The 16,854-nt window shown below is 50.1% G+C and overlaps 2 protein-coding genes across 5 annotated transcripts; one reads left to right on the top strand and one right to left on the bottom strand.

Moving 5' to 3' along the window:
- Positions 1-9: 9 nt before the first annotated feature.
- On the top strand, positions 10-12,389 carry LOC105485735 (glucosylceramidase beta 2). Of its 4 annotated transcripts, none has more exons than XM_011748180.2 (17): positions 10-895; positions 4,543-4,634; positions 4,837-4,952; positions 7,365-7,583; positions 8,222-8,461; positions 8,641-8,743; positions 8,907-9,060; positions 9,138-9,263; positions 9,461-9,633; positions 9,842-9,946; positions 10,153-10,260; positions 10,359-10,510; positions 10,631-10,737; positions 10,889-11,031; positions 11,110-11,225; positions 11,321-11,512; positions 11,810-12,389. In XM_011748180.2, exons 1-17 carry the CDS (start codon positions 537-539, stop codon positions 12,086-12,088), a joined length of 2,784 nt encoding a protein of 927 aa, XP_011746482.2. In that variant the 5' UTR covers positions 10-536; the 3' UTR covers positions 12,089-12,389. The 4 variants fall into 4 exon arrangements, with proteins under 4 accessions (XP_011746482.2, XP_070934089.1, XP_070934088.1 ...); XM_071077987.1 differs by having other exon boundaries at positions 237-895; positions 10,359-10,546; XM_071077989.1 differs by having other exon boundaries at positions 875-895; positions 8,227-8,461; positions 10,359-10,546.
- Positions 12,253-16,746, bottom strand: LOC105485736 (cAMP responsive element binding protein 3). The gene is made up of 9 exons (XM_011748182.3): positions 16,341-16,746; positions 16,097-16,247; positions 15,958-16,025; positions 15,754-15,843; positions 14,021-14,127; positions 13,862-13,930; positions 13,128-13,212; positions 12,946-13,030; positions 12,253-12,864 (listed from the first exon to the last, which is right to left on the bottom strand). The coding sequence occupies exons 1-9, from the start codon at positions 16,467-16,469 to the stop codon at positions 12,530-12,532; spliced, it is 1,119 nt and encodes a 372-aa protein (XP_011746484.1). The 5' UTR covers positions 16,470-16,746; the 3' UTR covers positions 12,253-12,529.
- Positions 16,747-16,854: the final 108 nt, after the last annotated feature.

Below are 16,854 nucleotides of genomic sequence, written 5' to 3'. Positions count from 1 at the left end.
CCGGCTGGCCAGACCGGAAAGGGCTCGGGTTGTCCCGGCGCCCAGGGTCACCTTCCCACGGGCTGGCACCTGGGCGCGGGCGCTGCCCCGGAGCCGGCCTGCGGGACCTGGCGCCCAATCCTGGGGGACCCGGTGCCGTGGCCCAGGGGCCGGGCCGAGGTCCTGGGGGCGGTGCCTTCCGGGCCCGTCCCGGGGCGGTGCCTGGTGGGCTGGCCCCGCGGCTCCTCCCCTCTCTGCGGGCCCAGTCGCCCTTTGGCCGGGCGAGCTGATCATCGCGGCTCAATGACGACGAGGCCCGACCCTTCCCGTCCAGGACCTACAGAGACAACCGAAGGAGAGCCCAAGGCGGCTTCATTGCTGTCGCCGCCGCCACTGAAGCAAGAGCTCCCCGGCTCCACTGAAACACCAGCTCATCTAAGCTTTCCCCAACGCCCGGCCCTCCGGGACGATACCTAACAACCACCGGCGCCCACATTTGGAATAGGCTGGCCAGATACTTAGTATCCGAGGGCTCGGAACTTGGGGCCATCGAGGTCATGGGGACCCAGGATCCAGGAAACATGGGAACTGGCGTCCCAGCCTCGGAGCAGATAAGCTGTGCCAAAGAGGATCCACAGGTTTATTGCCCTGAAGAGACTGTAGGCACCAAGGATGTGCAGGTTACAGACTGCAAGAGTCCCGAAGACAACCGACCCCAAAAAGAGACGGGCTGCTGCAATCCGGAGGACTCTGGGCAGCTGATGGCTTCCTATGAGGGTAAAGCTATGGGCTACCAGGTGCCTCCCTTTGGCTGGCGCATCTGTCTGGCTCATGAGTTTACAGAGAAGAGGAAACCCTTTCAAGCTAACAATGTCTCCCTAAGGAACATGATAAAGCATATAGGCATGGGCTTGAGGTGAGTAGACCCCATTGCCTAGAATGCCTTTGGCTTCACTTTGTTCCAGCTCAAAACTAGCAGAGGTGGGAAAGGGCAAGAAAGCAGTTGGGCTTCTTGTCCCAGTGAAGCGGCCCTTATCCCTGGCATATTTTAGGCCTATGGTTTTGGACCATGAGACCAGGTCCCATCTCTTTGCAACACCATTCCCTCCCAGTGTTTTGTCTTTTCAGAAGGAAACAGTAGGAACATTTGGTCATGCAGTCAGCCTTTCCCATTCAGGCTCCTTCTCACATACTGGTTTCCAATGACTTCCCTTTGGGATTAGCTATACTTTGTGGCAAGGTAGGAAAGGATAATCTGGCTGCTGTGATACTAACACAATGTTGTTTTATTTGGGGGTGGGGAGTCTCAACCCCTTACTTCCTGCAAACAGCTGGGGCATTCTCTGTACCTCTTCAGGCACATTGTTAGAGTCCCAACACTACTGCTTCTTTCCTCAAGCTTTAGCTCCAGGGAGTAGGTAAGAGCCTCCCTGCCCTCAACTCTGAAGTGATGAAAAGGTGCCGTCATTCTATTCTGGGAGAGAGAGCTCTTGATATTAAGTCATTTATCAGAGAGGCACTGCCATAGATGTAGAACCCGTCTAGATCCCCACTGAGTTCAAAGGCTAGTGATGAGGAGCCAGACCCACTAACAGGAACAGGTGGATGTGAGGACAGAAAGCATCACCCTGAGGTCATCCTGACTCAGTCTACACAATAAACACAGAACTGTGGAGGGAGGCATAAAGCTTGGGAAATCCTGCCCTGACAGCTTCTAGAGTAGGAGACCCTTCATTTCCCCAGTAAGTGCTGTGGGGCTGTGATGGGGAGGTCAGTTATCTAACCCCAGCCCTGGGGAGTGGGAAGGGCCTGACGCTGCCTGCACATCTGGCTTTGCTGGTGCCTGTGGGTGGCCTGCAGCAGAGAAGAATCATCCCTCCAGGCTGCTTCTGAAATCAATTCAGTCCAAGTTTGACCCCAAAAGCTTTTGGGTCAAAATAGGATCTAGTGTACAGAGAGAAGTACACTGAGTTGCATGTGGTGGGAACAATGAGATCAAGAAAAGATGGGCATCCTAGCCTCTTAGCCCTTAAATATGAACTGAGTCATAGAGGCCTGAAGCTGTGCTCAACCCCCTGGACCCTGGCTCCCCATTCCAGGATAGAGTAGGGGGGACTGATACAAGGTTTTTGGAATAGGATGAGTTCCTGTGAGGAGAAAGCACAGGTGAGACAAGAATTCTAAGTGATAACTCTTGAGGTTGAAATTGTGGAGAAGGCCAAATAGGTCAGGAATGGCCAGCTACCATATTAAGGGAGTGAGAGAGCTCCTAAGACGGAGCTGAACTGGGGACACTCTGACCAGGAGCTCCAGCAAGACAGAGTTCTCTGGGCCTTACCTCGGTAAGAATTCAATTTCAATTGTTCTCCCTTCCAGCCAGAGTCCACTCATTCAATAAATATTTATTGAGTGCTTCTTCCGTGCCAGATAGTCCTTTGTTCTGCCTATCCTCATAGATTGCAGTTACTCTCCCTGGTTGCCCTAATCCTCGGCCGCACCCTCCCTCTACCAGTCCTTTCTGGCCTCTAGTTTCAAAGTCCAATTTTCTCTAAGCTGGCAGAGAGGATTCTCTGCCTTCTTGTCATCCCATCCTTTGTCTTCCTTCCCTCTTCTTTCCACCCCTAGAATGTGCTGTCCCTTTTTTTTTTTTTTTTTTTTGAGACAGTCTTGCTTTTGTCACCCAGGCTGGAGTGCAATGGTGCGATCTCAGCTCACTGCAACCTCTGTCTCCTGGGTTCAAGCTATTCTCCTGCCTCAGCCTCCCAAGTAGCTGGGATTGCAGGTGCCCGCCACCACATCCGGCTAATTTTTTTGTATTTTTAGTAGAGACGGGGTTTCACCATGTTGGCCAGGCTGGTCTTGAACTCCTGACCTCAGGTAATCCGCCCACCTCGGCCTCCCAAAGTGCTGGGATTACAGGTGTGAGCCACACTGCACCTGGCCGCTGTCCCTATTCTTTAATCACATTTCTCCTCCTCTGCTCCAGTCTGTCTGTTATCTCTCTTGTGCCCCATCATTTGTATGTTCATTCATTTGTAAATTTGGCAAATATGCATTGACTGCAGACCATATGTCCTGCCCGGTGCTTGGACCTGAGGGTAATATTCAACTAGTCTTTGTCATTGTCTCTTTCCCCAAGGAACTTAAAAATATGTCAGCCTCACATGAGGAACACTGAAATAACAAGGCAATGTCTGATTAGGAATTGAGATAGCAGTTTGTATATATGAGTAATAATCATACCTGTACTTTATGGCTTTCTTATCTATTATGTCATTTGATCTTTCAACCATTTTATTAGGTAGCTAGAGCAGGTGGTATCCTCATTTTGTAGATGAAGAAACTGGGACTTAGGGGTTACTTACCCAATTATTTGGCTAGAAGTGGTGTGACTGAACAGTAGGCATAATGTGGTTAGGTAGGGAGGACAGTGGAAATGGGAAAGAGCCTGGCAAGGCAGGGGCTACTTGGTGAGGACCCATCTGGAATGAGAATTTGTAGGAAATAAGATTAGAAGATAGGCTGGGACAGATGTCAGAGCCTTGAAAACAGAATCATTTGCCTACTGAAAACAGCCTCAATCATTTGCCTCTTGGATACAGGGCTGTAGCAAGCCCAGGAAAATGTTGGGATTTTTTGAAGGCTTTACCGAGAGCAAAATCAGAAAGCTTCACGGTTTAAATGCTGAATTAAAAAAAAAAAAAAAAAAAAAAGACTTGAGAGGAAATGCCCAGAAATAAATATAAACACTGATTGTCTGTGGGTGAGATGGTTTTTTCCCCCTTTCACCTTTCACAATTAGAAAGAAAAATGATCATTTTAAAAAGAAGAAAGGCCACAAGCGGTAGCTCACGCCTCTAATCCCAGCACTTTGGGAGACCGAGGCAGGCAGATCACCTGAGGTCAGGAGTTCAAGACCAGCCTGGCTAACATGGTGAAACCCCATCTCTACTAAAAATACAAAAAAAAAAAAAAAAAAATGTGCCAGGCATGGTAGTGGACGCCTGTAATCCCAGCTACTTGGGAGGCTGAGGCAGGAGAATTGCTTGAACACAGGAGGCGGAGTTTGCAGTAAGCCAAGACTGCGCGTCACTGCACTCTAGCTTGGACAACAAAGAATGAAACTCTATCTCAAAAAAAAATAAATAAATAATAAAAATAAAAATAAGAAAGTTATCCCCAGCAGTCTATGCCTGTTTTGGAGGTAGGGGATTGGGGGTGGAGGCTGTAGGCCAAGAAACCATAAACGGTCCTTTCAGCACCTCAGACAGAAGCTCCTGATGTTGGAAGTAAAGCAGTGGTGGTGGCACTAGAGAGATAAGGAGAGATCAGAAAGCCCCTTCTGAGGAGAAAAAAGGAGAGAAACAAAGCCACTCCTACACTTTAGCTGGGGTGACTGGGAAGATGAAGGGACCTTGAACTGTATAGAAATCAAGAGGAAGAGAGATTTGAAAGCAGATGTCCTTGGGACATTTAATGGGAGGTCACAGAGACAGGCAGGTGACAGCCTGTGAACAACTGCCCACCTGCCCCCTTCCACTCACATTGCCTCTTGCTCCTCAGGTACCTGCAGTGGTGGTACCGGAAGACCCAGGTGGAAAAGAAGACACCTTTCATCGACATGATCAATTCTGTACCCCTAAGACAGATTTATGGTGAGCCTCACCCCATCTGTGCTCTGCTCAGAAAAGGCCCAGCCTCCAGGTCTACCACAGTTAGGCAGAGGCTTCCAGTTTATGCAAATTGCACTGTTCCATTCCCTAGGTTTTCAGAAGAACCAGGCTTTATAGTCTAGAAAGTTAGAAATATGCTTATTTTCCTCTCCCAATACCCCACTAACCATCCTGATTTCTCTAGGTTGTCCCTTGGGTGGCATCGGGGGAGGCACTATTACCCGTGGCTGGAGAGGCCAGTTCTGTCGTTGGCAGCTTAACCCTGGAATGTATCAGCACCGGACAGTCATCGCTGACCAAGTAAGAGCCAGGAGGTGGAGAGGCCAGGACAGTACCTCCCCAGGCCAAGAAGGAAGGACCTCTTGGCTAGTGTAGGAGGTAGCAGTTAGATGTGAATATGATTCAATCCAGTAAGTACTCTCAGGATGCTTCCTGTGTGCCCAGCCCTGTGCTAGGATATACTGTAGGAATAAGACACACACAGAGCACACATTCCTTGAAAGAGTAAACAGACTTGGCATTTCTCTAGCAAATGCCTCCTGTCTACCTCACTGGCCCAACCCAACTAGCTGAGGCAGCCCCCAACCACAAAGAATGCAGAGAATTCCCAAATCACTTAACCTGGCTAAAAGAAGATTTGGTAGGACTGGAAGGGAGAAGAAAACCCAAAGTCTATAAACTCATGGGAAAAAAAGACATGTAGTACAAGGTTCCTCACCCTGATTGAGGAACCTTCACCAAAGTTCAGCTCCTCTGCTGATCACTTCCCTGGAGGTCTCTCTGGCTTAGGATCTAAAAAGCTCCTTCTCTCCCAGGCTTAGATCTCTAGCCTTCTTCCCTCTTCTGAAGCTTCACTTTTTTCCTTTTGCTCCTGCATCACATCTGGGCCTTAAATTGCCAGAAGTATGTGGCCTGCCTTTCATCATATCTCTCTAGTTGACCACCCCTTTAGAGTTGTCTAGGAAGTTCCTCTTTCCTGGCTCCAGCATTCAGCCTCATCTTCAAAGGAAAAATGACTAGCAAATCTTTAGTCCAATTAATGACAATGCCCTTCCTGGTTCAGGTTTACCAGCCCTGCCCATGTTCCAAGATCCCTCTCTGCCTCATCCCTTAGGTATCCTGAGGGGAATGGCTTCTAGAATTGTGACTCTACAATTAAAGTAATTATTGCATGCTTAACATGTGCTAGACACTGTTCTAGGCTCTTTGTATACTGTTTAATACTAAAAACAATCCTACAAGGGAAGTACCACTATTATGCTCATTTTGCAGATGAGGACACTAAGATCCAGAGAGGTTTAGTAACATGCGCAAGGTCACAAGGTTGGTAAACGGAAAGGTTGGGATTCAGAACCATTTCTTTCTGTGGTGAAGAGCTTGTGGTCTTAACCATTATGTACCATTCCAACAAAATGAAAAAGTATTTTATATAGTTGTCCCTCAGTATCCATTGGGGGTTGGGCCCAGGACCCACTATCCGAGGATGCTCAGTCTTTGATTTGAAGTGGCATATAGTATTTGCAAATAACCATTGCACATCCTCCTATATACTTTAAATCATCTGTAGATTACTTATAATACCTCATACATTGTTACATAAACCCTTGTCATACCGTACAAGAAATAAAGTGTGTGCATATTCGGTACAGATGCAACTTTTTTTCCGCATATTTTAGATTTGGTTGGTTGAATCCACTGATGCGGAACTCACAGATACGGAGAGCCGACTGTATACAATAAAAATATTTGGCATAGTTTGAACCAGGGAAAGGGATATTAATCCCTCATAGCTCCTACCCTCCAAGAGCTAAAACTTTTTTTGAGAAAACAAGACTTAGGGGAAATGGAGACAGAGACCACATCAGTGCTAAAAGAAGAGAGGTGGATAGTATACTGCGGAAAAAGGGACGGCGCTGCAGATTTCACTCATTCCCTCCACATACACACCAACTCTGAAGAATGGTGCATCAGTGAATTAGAAAATGTACCTACCCTCAGAAGAACCCATAGAGCAGTCAGGGACACAGAATGGTCAGTCAATACATTATAAGATAATACACCAAATGCTAGAATAGAGCGGGAGGGGGGCACATATAATGACTCACTGCTGGAGGAAGGAGAGGAAGAGGAAGAGATGGCTTTTGACCTAGGCTTTGAAGGATGAAAGGTTTCACCAGATAGCGAATAAGTATGAGCACAGGCATGGAGGAGGGAATGTAGTGTGCTCAAGGAACAGTGAGTATTTTTATATGAGCAGAATATAGGTGCTTGAAGAGGTGATGAGTCTGATGGTCAGGGAGAGGCCAGCTCAAGAAGGGCCTTGAAAGCCAGGCAAGAGTTGAGACTTTAGCCTGAGGGCCATGGGGAGTCACTGAAACATTCTAACCAAGGACGACATATCTAGATTTGCCTGTGAGAAAGATCACTCTGCTACCCAGATGAAAAAGGCCACAGAAAAAGCAGGAGATTGTTTGGGCTTAAATGAGATGCTAACACCACCATAGTGGAGAAGGGAGAGAAAGCTTGGGAGATAGATGGACGAGGAGGTAGCAGGACTTGGTGATTCACTGAGCCTGGGGGATGACTTGAAGCTGATGGTGCAGTGGTAACAGCTGCAGGCTCTGAAAGGGGAGGAGCTGATTTGAGGAGAGGGAAGACTTAGTTTGTGGTGCCTGTGGCTTACCCCGTTCCAGCTTATCTGCCCTCTTTAAGTTCACAGTGTGCCTACGCCGGGAAGGGCAGACTGTGTACCAGCAAGTCCTGTCCCTGGAGCGCCCAAGTGTCCTCCGCAGCTGGAACTGGGGCCTGTGTGGGTACTTTGCTTTCTACCACGCCCTCTATCCCCGAGCCTGGACTGTCTATCAGCTTCCTGGCCAGGATGTCACCCTCACCTGCCGTCAGATCACACCCATCTTGCCCCATGACTACCAGGTGAGGCCCCCATGTCTGTATTTTCCATTGCCCTCCCTTCCCCAGGACCTTGCCTCTGCTAGAAACTGCATGGCCTGCCAGGCTCCACGGTGGCTCACGCCTGTAATCCCAACACTTTGGGAGGCCGAGGCAGGCGGATCACGAGGTCAGGAGATGGAAATCATCCTGGCTAACGCATGAAACCCTGTCTCTACTAAAAATACAAAAAAAATTAGCGGGGCATTGTGGCGGGCGCCTGTAATCCCAGCTACTCGGGAGGCTGAGGCAGGAGAATGGCGTGAACCCAGGAGGTGGAGCTTGCAGTGAGCCAAGATCATGCCACTGCACTCCAGCCTGGGTGACAGAGCAAGACTCCGTCTCAAAAAAAAAAAAAAAAAAAGGAAAAGAAACTGCATGACCTGTGAAAGGGAGATTGAAGCCATCACACTGGCTTCCCAGAACCACCGCCCGATTGGTTCTGGTCTTCTATGTCCCGATAGGCAGCTTGCCTGGGAATACAGGGAGATGCAAGTGGACAAAAGAAGAGTATACTGAGGAGTATTTGAGTCAGGTCCTGTGTGCGCCCAGGACTGATCCTAGGAGAGTGGGGTCAGGAGGGGCTCTACTGGGACCGTCTGAGTCTAATGTTCTGCCCCCAGGACAGCAGCCTGCCTGTAGGAGTCTTTGTGTGGGATGTGGAAAATGAAGGGGACGAAGCTCTAGATGTGTCCATCATGTTCTCCATGCGGAATGGACTGGGGGGTGGAGATGATGCCCCAGGGGGTTTGTGGAATGAGCCCTTCTGTCTGGAGCATGGCGGGGAAACTGTCCAGGGGCTGCTGCTGCATCATCCAACCCTTCCAAACCCCTACACAATGGCTGTGGCCGCACGAGTCACGGTAAGGAAAGAGCCTGCCCTATACCTTAGCCCCTGAACCCCATCTCCACCCCACCATGGTCTCTTCATCCACCCTCATCATACTCCCGTAAGCCCCTAGGTCTGGGTAAGAGGAGCTGGGGAGCTAGCCGGGACCCAGTGTACTCGTGCCTGCCCTCACAGTCCCTGGCCCCTTCACAGGCAGATACCACGGTAACCCACATCACAGCCTTTGACCCTGACAGCACGGGGCAGCAGGTGTGGCAGGATCTACTTCAGGATGGACAGCTGGACTCTCCTGCTGGTGATGGGGGGTCTGACTGGGAGATGGTGGGAAGAGAGGTTGTCCCTGTCTTGGGACCAAGGGTGGGAGGCCTGGCAATAAGTAGGCCTTGTTTCCCTGTTAGGGATCCCTATCCCTGGGGTTGCAGGGGCTCCTGTCCTGAATTCTCTTGTGCTTCTCTCAGGCCAAAGCACCCCTACGCAGAAAGGAGTAGGCATTGCTGGAGCTGTGTGTGTTTCCAGCAAGTTGCGACCTCGAGGCCAGGGCCGCCTGGAGTTTTCACTGGCCTGGGACATGCCCAGGATCCTGTTTGGAGCTAAAGGCCAAGTCCACTACAGGTGAGGGGAGCAAGAAAGTGTAAGGATCCAAAGCTCTGACCTGGGGCTTGTGTTCATCCTTCCCCTTCCCACCCCAGGCGGTATACAAGGTTCTTTGGCCAGGATGGAGATGCAGCACCTGCCCTCAGCCACTATGCACTGTGCCGATACGCAGAGTGGGAAGAGAGGATCTCAGCTTGGCAGAGCCCGGTATTGGATGACAGGTGCCAGTGGGGCCCATCTCTTGCCTTTCTCCTAGGCACTCACTCCGAATGGGACTCCTCGATTTACTCTCCACCCACCAAAGTCAGTAGACTTGCACTGGGATTAATTTGATGCTTCTACTCTGCTGAACCCCCAAATCCTTTCCATCTTGGGAGATGCATGTTCCTTAAACCATTTCCTCCTCCTCACTTCCCAGATCACTGCCTGCCTGGTACAAATCTGCACTGTTCAATGAACTATACTTCCTGGCTGATGGAGGCACAGTATGGCTGGAAGTTCGTGAGGACTCCCTACCAGAGGAGCTGGGCAGAAACATGTGTCACCTCTGCCCCACCCTACGGGACTACGGTCGATTTGGCTACCTTGAGGGTACAAGATGCTGGTGGGCTGGGATATGGCAGGCCATGCCTAAGCCAGGATGATAGATTTGCCTACCCCAGGATATTGGTTAGGGTGAGGGGGTGATGGATGTGGACTAGTGACAGTGCCCCACTTCCAAATCTAGAGGACAAGCTACAGAGGGGTTTGAAGGGGAAGCAGGAATTCTGGCAACAGTGTTTCTCATTCATTCCTCCAGGCCAGGAGTACCGCATGTACAACACATATGATGTCCACTTTTATGCCTCCTTTGCCCTCATCATGCTATGGCCCAAACTTGAGCTCAGCCTACAGTATGACATGGGTGAGGATCTCTTTTGTGCCTCTTCTGCCCTCTTGGCTCCCCATACCCCTGAACTTCTGTGGTCCCTCAGATTGTCTCTTCTTTCCCTTCCCTTTATACATATCTGCATGCTGCTTACTGGTTCCCCACTGCGGTCACACACATAGCTCTGTGCCCCTCCTCAAGCATGCCCATTCCCTGCCTCCCTTCTGTGTCTGCTCCCGCAGCTCTGGCCACTCTCAGGGAGGACCTGACACGGCGACAGTACCTGATGAGTGGGGTGATGGCACCTGTGAAAAGGAGGAACGTCATCCCCCATGATATTGGGGACCCAGGTAAAAGTCCACCCCAAGGTCAGCTTCCCTCCCTCAACTTTTGTACCCTCTACCCTACCCACCAATGCAAATGACCCAGGTCCCCGCCTCTCCCACAGATGATGAACCATGGCTCCGGGTCAATGCATATTTGATCCACGATACTGCTGACTGGAAGGACCTGAACCTGAAGTTTGTGCTGCAGGTTTATCGGGACTATTACCTGACGGGTGATCAAAACTTCCTGAAGGACATGTGGCCTGTGTGTCTAGTAAGGGATGCACATGCAGTGACCAGTGTGCCAGGGGTATGGCTGGTGTCTGGGAAGAGCCTAGCTGGTTGTTGCCTTTCCTCGGTACCTAGGTCTTCAGCATCTTGGTCCCCTCTCTAGGCTGTGATGGAGTCTGAAATGAAGTTTGACAAGGATCATGATGGACTCATTGAAAATGGAGGCTACGCAGACCAGACCTATGATGGATGGGTGACCACAGGCCCCAGGTTAGTGGGTAGGGGTTTCCAGGAGGCCTGAGGTGGGAAACTGGGCACCAAGGGATTGTAGGGCTCAAGAAAAAATGACTCATTGTCTGTTACACTGCATGGGAGTAGCTGGAGCTGCCAGTCTGACCCCCAAACCCATGTCCCTGATCAGTGCTTACTGTGGAGGGCTGTGGCTGGCAGCTGTGGCTGTGATGGTCCAGATGGCTGCTCTGTGTGGGGCACAGGACATTCAGGATAAGTTTTCTTCCATCCTCCACCGGGGCCAAGAAGCCTATGAGAGACTGCTGTGGAATGGTGAGTTCGGGGAGCCTAAGTAGTCTTAAAGCAGCTGAAGGGACACCAGGAGCCTTATTTTCTCTTCCTCGACTCCAGGCCGCTATTACAACTATGACAGCAGCTCTCAGCCTCAGTCTCGTAGTGTTATGTCTGACCAGTGTGCTGGACAGTGGTTCCTGAAGGCCTGTGGCCTAGGAGAAGGAGAGACTGAGGTGAGACTAGGAGGAGGAGCCAGAGAGAAAACTGGGTTTTCCCTGAAGGTGGGAAGTAAGTATATGAGACTATGTTCCTGCCATTGCCCCTCCAGGTGTTTCCTACCCCACATGTGGTCCGTGCTCTCCAAACTATCTTTGAGCTGAACGTCCAGGCCTTTGCAGGAGGGGCCATGGGGGCTGTGAATGGGATGCAGCCCCATGGTGTCCCTGATAAATCCAGTGTGCAGTCTGATGAAGTCTGGGTGGGTGTGGTCTACGGATTGGCAGCTACCATGATCCAAGAGGTAATACACTCCCTTTCCCATCTCTCTACCATCTGTATCCTGGCCCAGAAAACTTCCTCAGCCACCAAATTTCTTTAAGGCATAATCCAATGCCATCTTATCCATCTATAAAGCCTCCCGCTTTTCCCTGGTATGCATTCTAGCTCCTGCCTTCAGGCTTGCCTGTGGGTCACAGTTACCTCCTCTACTTCCTTCCCGCTCCTTGAAGGCAAAGACTATACTGCCTCCATCTATCCAGTGGAAATGGCTATTCAGAGGGTGCAAGTTAGTATGTATGACTGTCATCTCTCCCAACAGGGCCTGACTTGGGAGGGCTTCCAGACAGCTGAAGGCTGCTACCGTACCGTGTGGGAGCGCCTGGGTCTGGCCTTCCAGACCCCAGAGGCATACTGCCAGCAGCGGGTGTTCCGCTCACTGGCCTACATGCGGCCACTGAGCATCTGGGCCATGCAGCTAGCCCTGCAACAGCAGCAGCACAAAAAGGCCTCCAGGCCAAAAGTTGAACAGGGCACAGGACTAAGGACAGGGCCTGTGTTTGGACCAAAGGAAGCCATGGCAAACGTGAGCCCAGAGTGAACCGTCTGAACTGTGGGAGGAAAGCACTAATAGCCCAGCCTCCAGCCTGGCCTTTCCTCCTTCCCCTCTGAACCTTCTGCAACCCTGAGCCATCAGGACAATCATACCCCTTCCCTTCTCCCCACCCAGTTGTGCCAGTAAATGGGGGTTGAGGGTGACCTAGGCAGCATTAGAATCACTTATTTATTTCTTTCCTCACCCGTTCCCTCACTGCATGAAATGTTCAGGGAGGTCAGTTGATTTCCCCAGGTACATTCATGGGGTGAGACACATGGGTACAAATAAAAGACCCAGAAAGCCAGTAAGTGTGGTGTGTTTGAGCCCTCAGTCCTCCTGATAGGGCATAGGAGCTGCAGCCAGCCCTCGCCCACCCCTTTTTATTTGGACACAGATGGGGAGCCCCACAAGCTCTTGCTGAGACCCCCCCACATATCCTCATATCTAGCCTGAGTATCTGTCCTGCAAGATGACAGAGGGGCTACCGGTAGGAAGCCATCCCCCCTTCCTTGTGAGATTTGCCTGCAGGGGGAGGATGGGACCTCGGCAGAGAGGCTCTGAGAAGAGGTCAGGGAATGGCCACTCCAGGGGAGGCTCTGCACTGGGAGCCTGAGGCATGTAGTACAGTAGGCAGGAAGAGTTGCCAGGGGCCTGGAGTACGTGGTCTGAGCTGTCCAGCCACTGGTGTGTGCTGTCTTTTGGCACCTCTGACTGCAGGGCAGGCAACTCCAGCTGGTACGGGTTCTCACTGGGGAGGGCACGAAGCTGGCGGGACAACACTGAGGAGACAAAGAATCTTCAGAGGCCAACCCAGGCCTCTCCCCTTGCCCATGTCTGAGAGCTATCCTTAAGCCTCTTACCTCCATGCTCAGCTGGCAGGCTCCCCCTTGTGTCAGAGGAGTACATAGCAGGTACAAGGAGGAGGCAGAAGGAGACTAGTAGGACCTACAGCAGAGGAAAAAGGAGATGAAGAAGGGCTCTGGATTGCACAACTGTCCCCAGCAACTGAGAAAAGAATTTCTCCCCTCATCACTATCCTCACCAAGATGCAGGTGCTGCTACTGCTCGTTTTGTTTGATATCTCAATCACCATGGCCTGGAGTTTCCTCAGTTGATGTAGAAGGGACCTAGAGGAAGAGAGGGGCCAATGGTGAGCATCCCCTGGCCTAGCACCCTGAGACACAATGAAACTCCTGTTCAGGCCACCTCCTCCATCTCTGCACTGGATCCTCTCTCTTACTTTTCATTCTATTTTTGCAAACGACTTCTTCCACTCTGGAAAAAATGCCTGAAGTTCCTCATTAAAACAAACAAAAAAAGCAAAAACAAAACAAAACAAACACTTCCAGGACTTAACCTCCTTTGCAAATATCATCAGTAGTTCCCCATTGTCTGATCAGCTATGCACATAATCCTCACCGGGCATTCTCTACGTTCTCTACCTTCTGTCCCAGCTCACATGTGTTCCAGCCCAAGAGGACTATGCTGGGCTAATCCTCTTGCCTAGGATGCTTTCTCTCTGCCTAGAATGCTTTCCCAACCCAACCCCAGAATCCTATGAAAGCCCATGAGGTCTTTCTTACCCCCTTTCTTTTTCTAGGTACTTAGCTTATTCTTAATTACTTATAAATATATTCCCCACTACTGTGAGCTTCTTAGAATCAGAGACCTAGTGAAGGCAGCCACCCTGTTAGAAATCAAATGTAGGGCAGGGGAAAGAGTGAGAAAACATTAAATGAGGAGCGTAGGAAGGGAATGGTTTGGAGGGATACTTACAAATTCTGTTCCTCCAGAAGCTGTACTTTGTTCTGAAGCTCCATATTCTGGGCTGTGTATTTCAAGACCCTGGGGGAAATAACAAAGATATGGGGATATGGCCTGTGTCCTCCCTTCAAAAACCTAACACTTAAAACTGAGTCCCTCTCCCTTTCATACCTGCTCTCTAAACCCCCAACATACACCTTCTTTTTCCTGCGGCTCTCTTGAGCAGATCTTTTATTTCGAATCTTCCTCCGCACACGTTTCAGAATTTGTTCTTCCATCTGAAAGGAAACAAGGAAAGGGGTATCATTAGAGGGACTCTAGAACAAGAAGTTGAAAGGCAACTGAGATCCATCTCTTTCCAATACAGAAATCCCTTCTACAGCTTCCCTGACCAATAGGCATTCACATTCTTTCTGAATGCCTCCACGGACCAGGTGTTAACCCTAACAAGCCAGACCATTTTAAACTATTAAAAAAAAAATTGGTCAGGCAATATTCAAGTGACATGGCTCATGCCTGTAATCCCAACACTTTGGGGAGCTAAGGCAGGACGACCGCTTGAGCCCAGGAGTTTAAGACCAGCCTGAGCAACACAGTGAGACCTTGTCTCTACTAAAAATAAATTAGCCGGGTGTGGTGGCACATGCCTGTGGTCCCTGCTCCTCAGGAGGCTGAGGAAGGACAATCGCTTGAGCCTGAGAGGTCGAAGCTGTAGTGAGCCATGATCTCACCACTATTCTCCAACCTGGGCAGTAAAGCAAGAATCTGTCTTCAAACAAAAACTTCCTTATCCTGAACCAACAGCTGTCTCCTTATAATTTCTATACGTTGGACTTACCTAGTATCTCTGGGGCCAAATAGAATGAACCCTGTTTAGCTATTTTCAGGCATTTGACATTTCCTCAGAGAAAAAAAGTTCAAGAAAAAAACAGCTTAGACAAAAATTTTAACTCATCTTCTTAGGATAGACTGCATCTTCTTAGTATCTGTCAAAGATGTGCTCTAGCCAGTATAAAGGAAAGCAAGATAGTGACTTGTGGAGACAATAACTCTTGCTACAGTTTCCAAATCCCATTAACTTTCCTAGTAGCCACATCGCACTGCTAACTCATCTTGTACTTTGAAGGAATTAAAATTCTTTACTTTTGGAGGCCAAGGTGGGTAGATCACTTGAGCACAGGCGTTCAAGACCAGCCTGGCAACAAGGCAAAACCCCATCTCTACTAAAAACACCAAAAAAAAATTTGCCGGGCAGGGTGGTGTGCACCTGTAGTCTCAGCTACTCAGGAGGCTGAGGTGGGAGAATCACCTAAGTCCAGAAATTCAAGGCTGCAGTGTGCCATGATCACATCACTGCACTCCAGCCTGTGCAACAGAACAAGACCTTGTCAAAAAAAAAAAAAAAATTCCTGGAACCTTTCTATTAATGAGCACTGATTTCATCATAGTATCCCAGTACTCTGCTTGTGAAGTTGCCACTGATTGCTTAAAACTGGAAACTAAGGATTTTGCATTTATTCATGTACTGCTTAGTCCAATCGTGTTGAACTCTCTAAACAGTTCTACCATTCAGCAAGAGGTGGATTACTATGAAGCCAATGAAGTGTCAAGGCCCTTCACTTACACAGTCCTTTCCAAGGGCCAATACTAATGTTGCACTGATAATTTTGAGGGTTTTTTTTGTTTTTTAACAGAACACCAAAATTTGTGTAAGCCCAACGAAAATGAGGATCTGCCTTGCATCTAGCATATTGGGTACCTGCCTCAACTTCCTATTAGCAATAAATCTGCTAAGTTTCTCACCTCAATCCTTTTTTAAAGTTATTGATATAAAGTTAACAGAATTGGCCTACTTGAGACTTTTAATCCCTTTTCAGCCTTTGCTCAACTAACGAGAGTCTTACCTTAGTGAGAGGAAGTGTCTCAGGCAGAATAAGCCCCTCCTTCTCCAGTAGACTCTTCTCCTCATCTGTCAGTACCAGCCTAACAATATCCTAGGGTAACCAGAAAGTGGGCGGCAGTTGCATGGGGATGTCACAGAGGAATGGGGAATCCTGCCCCCACCTGAGGAATGTGAGAGTAATCTTCCTGAAAATCAAGTCAAGTACCTGCTCTGCCAGCTCCTCCATATGCTGTGGAGTCATCTGGGTCCCCTCTTTTCTACAGCTCTCACTCTCTGCAAAAGGGAAAGTATGAATAGCCAGGCCCATGAACCCTGTCCTCCCCGCAAACTTATTTCAGACTCACCTAGATCCATAGAGACAGGTTCTCGTGGGAGAGAGTAGGTGTGGTCATGGTGGACAAGGCAGGGGTTGGAGTTGCTGAGAACGTTCAACGACGACGCTGGGGGACTCAGCAGGGAGCTCAGCAAATCATCTACCTCCCAGTCGCTCGGTACCTGCGCAGGGTTCCAGTGAACAGGCCTTGACCTATCACCATCCCCTGACCTCATGGACATCCCACGCTTTCCCCAGTCAGAACCCCAACGCACCTCAGAAAGCGGCAGCTCCCAGTCCAGTGGGGCCCTCACGGACTCATCGGGCGCCGTCCTCAAATCTCCACTTTCCTCTAGCAGGAAGCCCAGTAGGTCTTGGTCACCAGCGTCCAATTCCAGCTCCATTTGGGACAACTACGGAAAGGGTGGGCTACCGGGCCCCAACGTCCGAAGCCCAGACACGAGCCCCAGGCCAGCTGTAGGCCTCGGGCACCTATCCACTGTCCCTCTACGGCCGGGTTTCCCGGCCGGGGGCTTTCCGTAGCCCTCTCCGGACCCGCCTCCCAGGCTCAATTCTCCTCAGCCTCCAACGCAGCGAAAGTGACGCACCCCACCCCGTGGCACTGTGGGACTTGGAGTTCCCTCCAACTGAGAAGAGCCCTGGGTGCCGCGCCACGTCCCAGGGGCTATGCAAATGTAGGGGACGGCCCTGCTGCCGCCTCGCACCCCGAGGGCGGGGGTTCCGGGGCTCCGGCTCCGCCTTCTCCCCCAAGCTAGAAAAAGGAAGAGT

Source organism: Macaca nemestrina, chromosome 14 (genome assembly GCF_043159975.1).
Source record: "Macaca nemestrina isolate mMacNem1 chromosome 14, mMacNem.hap1, whole genome shotgun sequence".
Lineage (NCBI taxonomy): Eukaryota > Metazoa > Chordata > Mammalia > Primates > Cercopithecidae > Macaca > Macaca nemestrina.
Note: the sequence above shows the minus strand (reverse complement) of the source record. Positions and strands in the feature narration are given on the sequence as shown.

Excerpts from the sequence above, each read along its gene's own strand:
- LOC105485735 (XM_071077987.1), top strand. The coding sequence starts at position 537 with ATGGGGACCCAGGATCCAGGAAACATGGGAACTGGCGTCCCAGCCTCG. Across the intron at positions 896-4,542 it reads CATATAGGCATGGGCTTGAG|GTACCTGCAGTGGTGGTACC; the intron begins GTGAGTAGACCC and ends CTTGCTCCTCAG. Across the intron at positions 11,032-11,109 it reads TGAGAGACTGCTGTGGAATG|GCCGCTATTACAACTATGAC; the intron begins GTGAGTTCGGGG and ends CCTCGACTCCAG.
- LOC105485736 (XM_011748182.3), bottom strand. The coding sequence starts at position 16,469 with ATGGAGCTGGAATTGGACGCTGGTGACCAAGACCTACTGGGCTTCCTG. Across the intron at positions 16,248-16,340 it reads GGGAGCTGCCGCTTTCTGAG|GTACCGAGCGACTGGGAGGT; the intron begins GTGCGTTGGGGT and ends AACCCTGCGCAG. Across the intron at positions 15,844-15,957 it reads TGGAGGAGCTGGCAGAGCAG|GATATTGTTAGGCTGGTACT; the intron begins GTACTTGACTTG and ends TGGTTACCCTAG.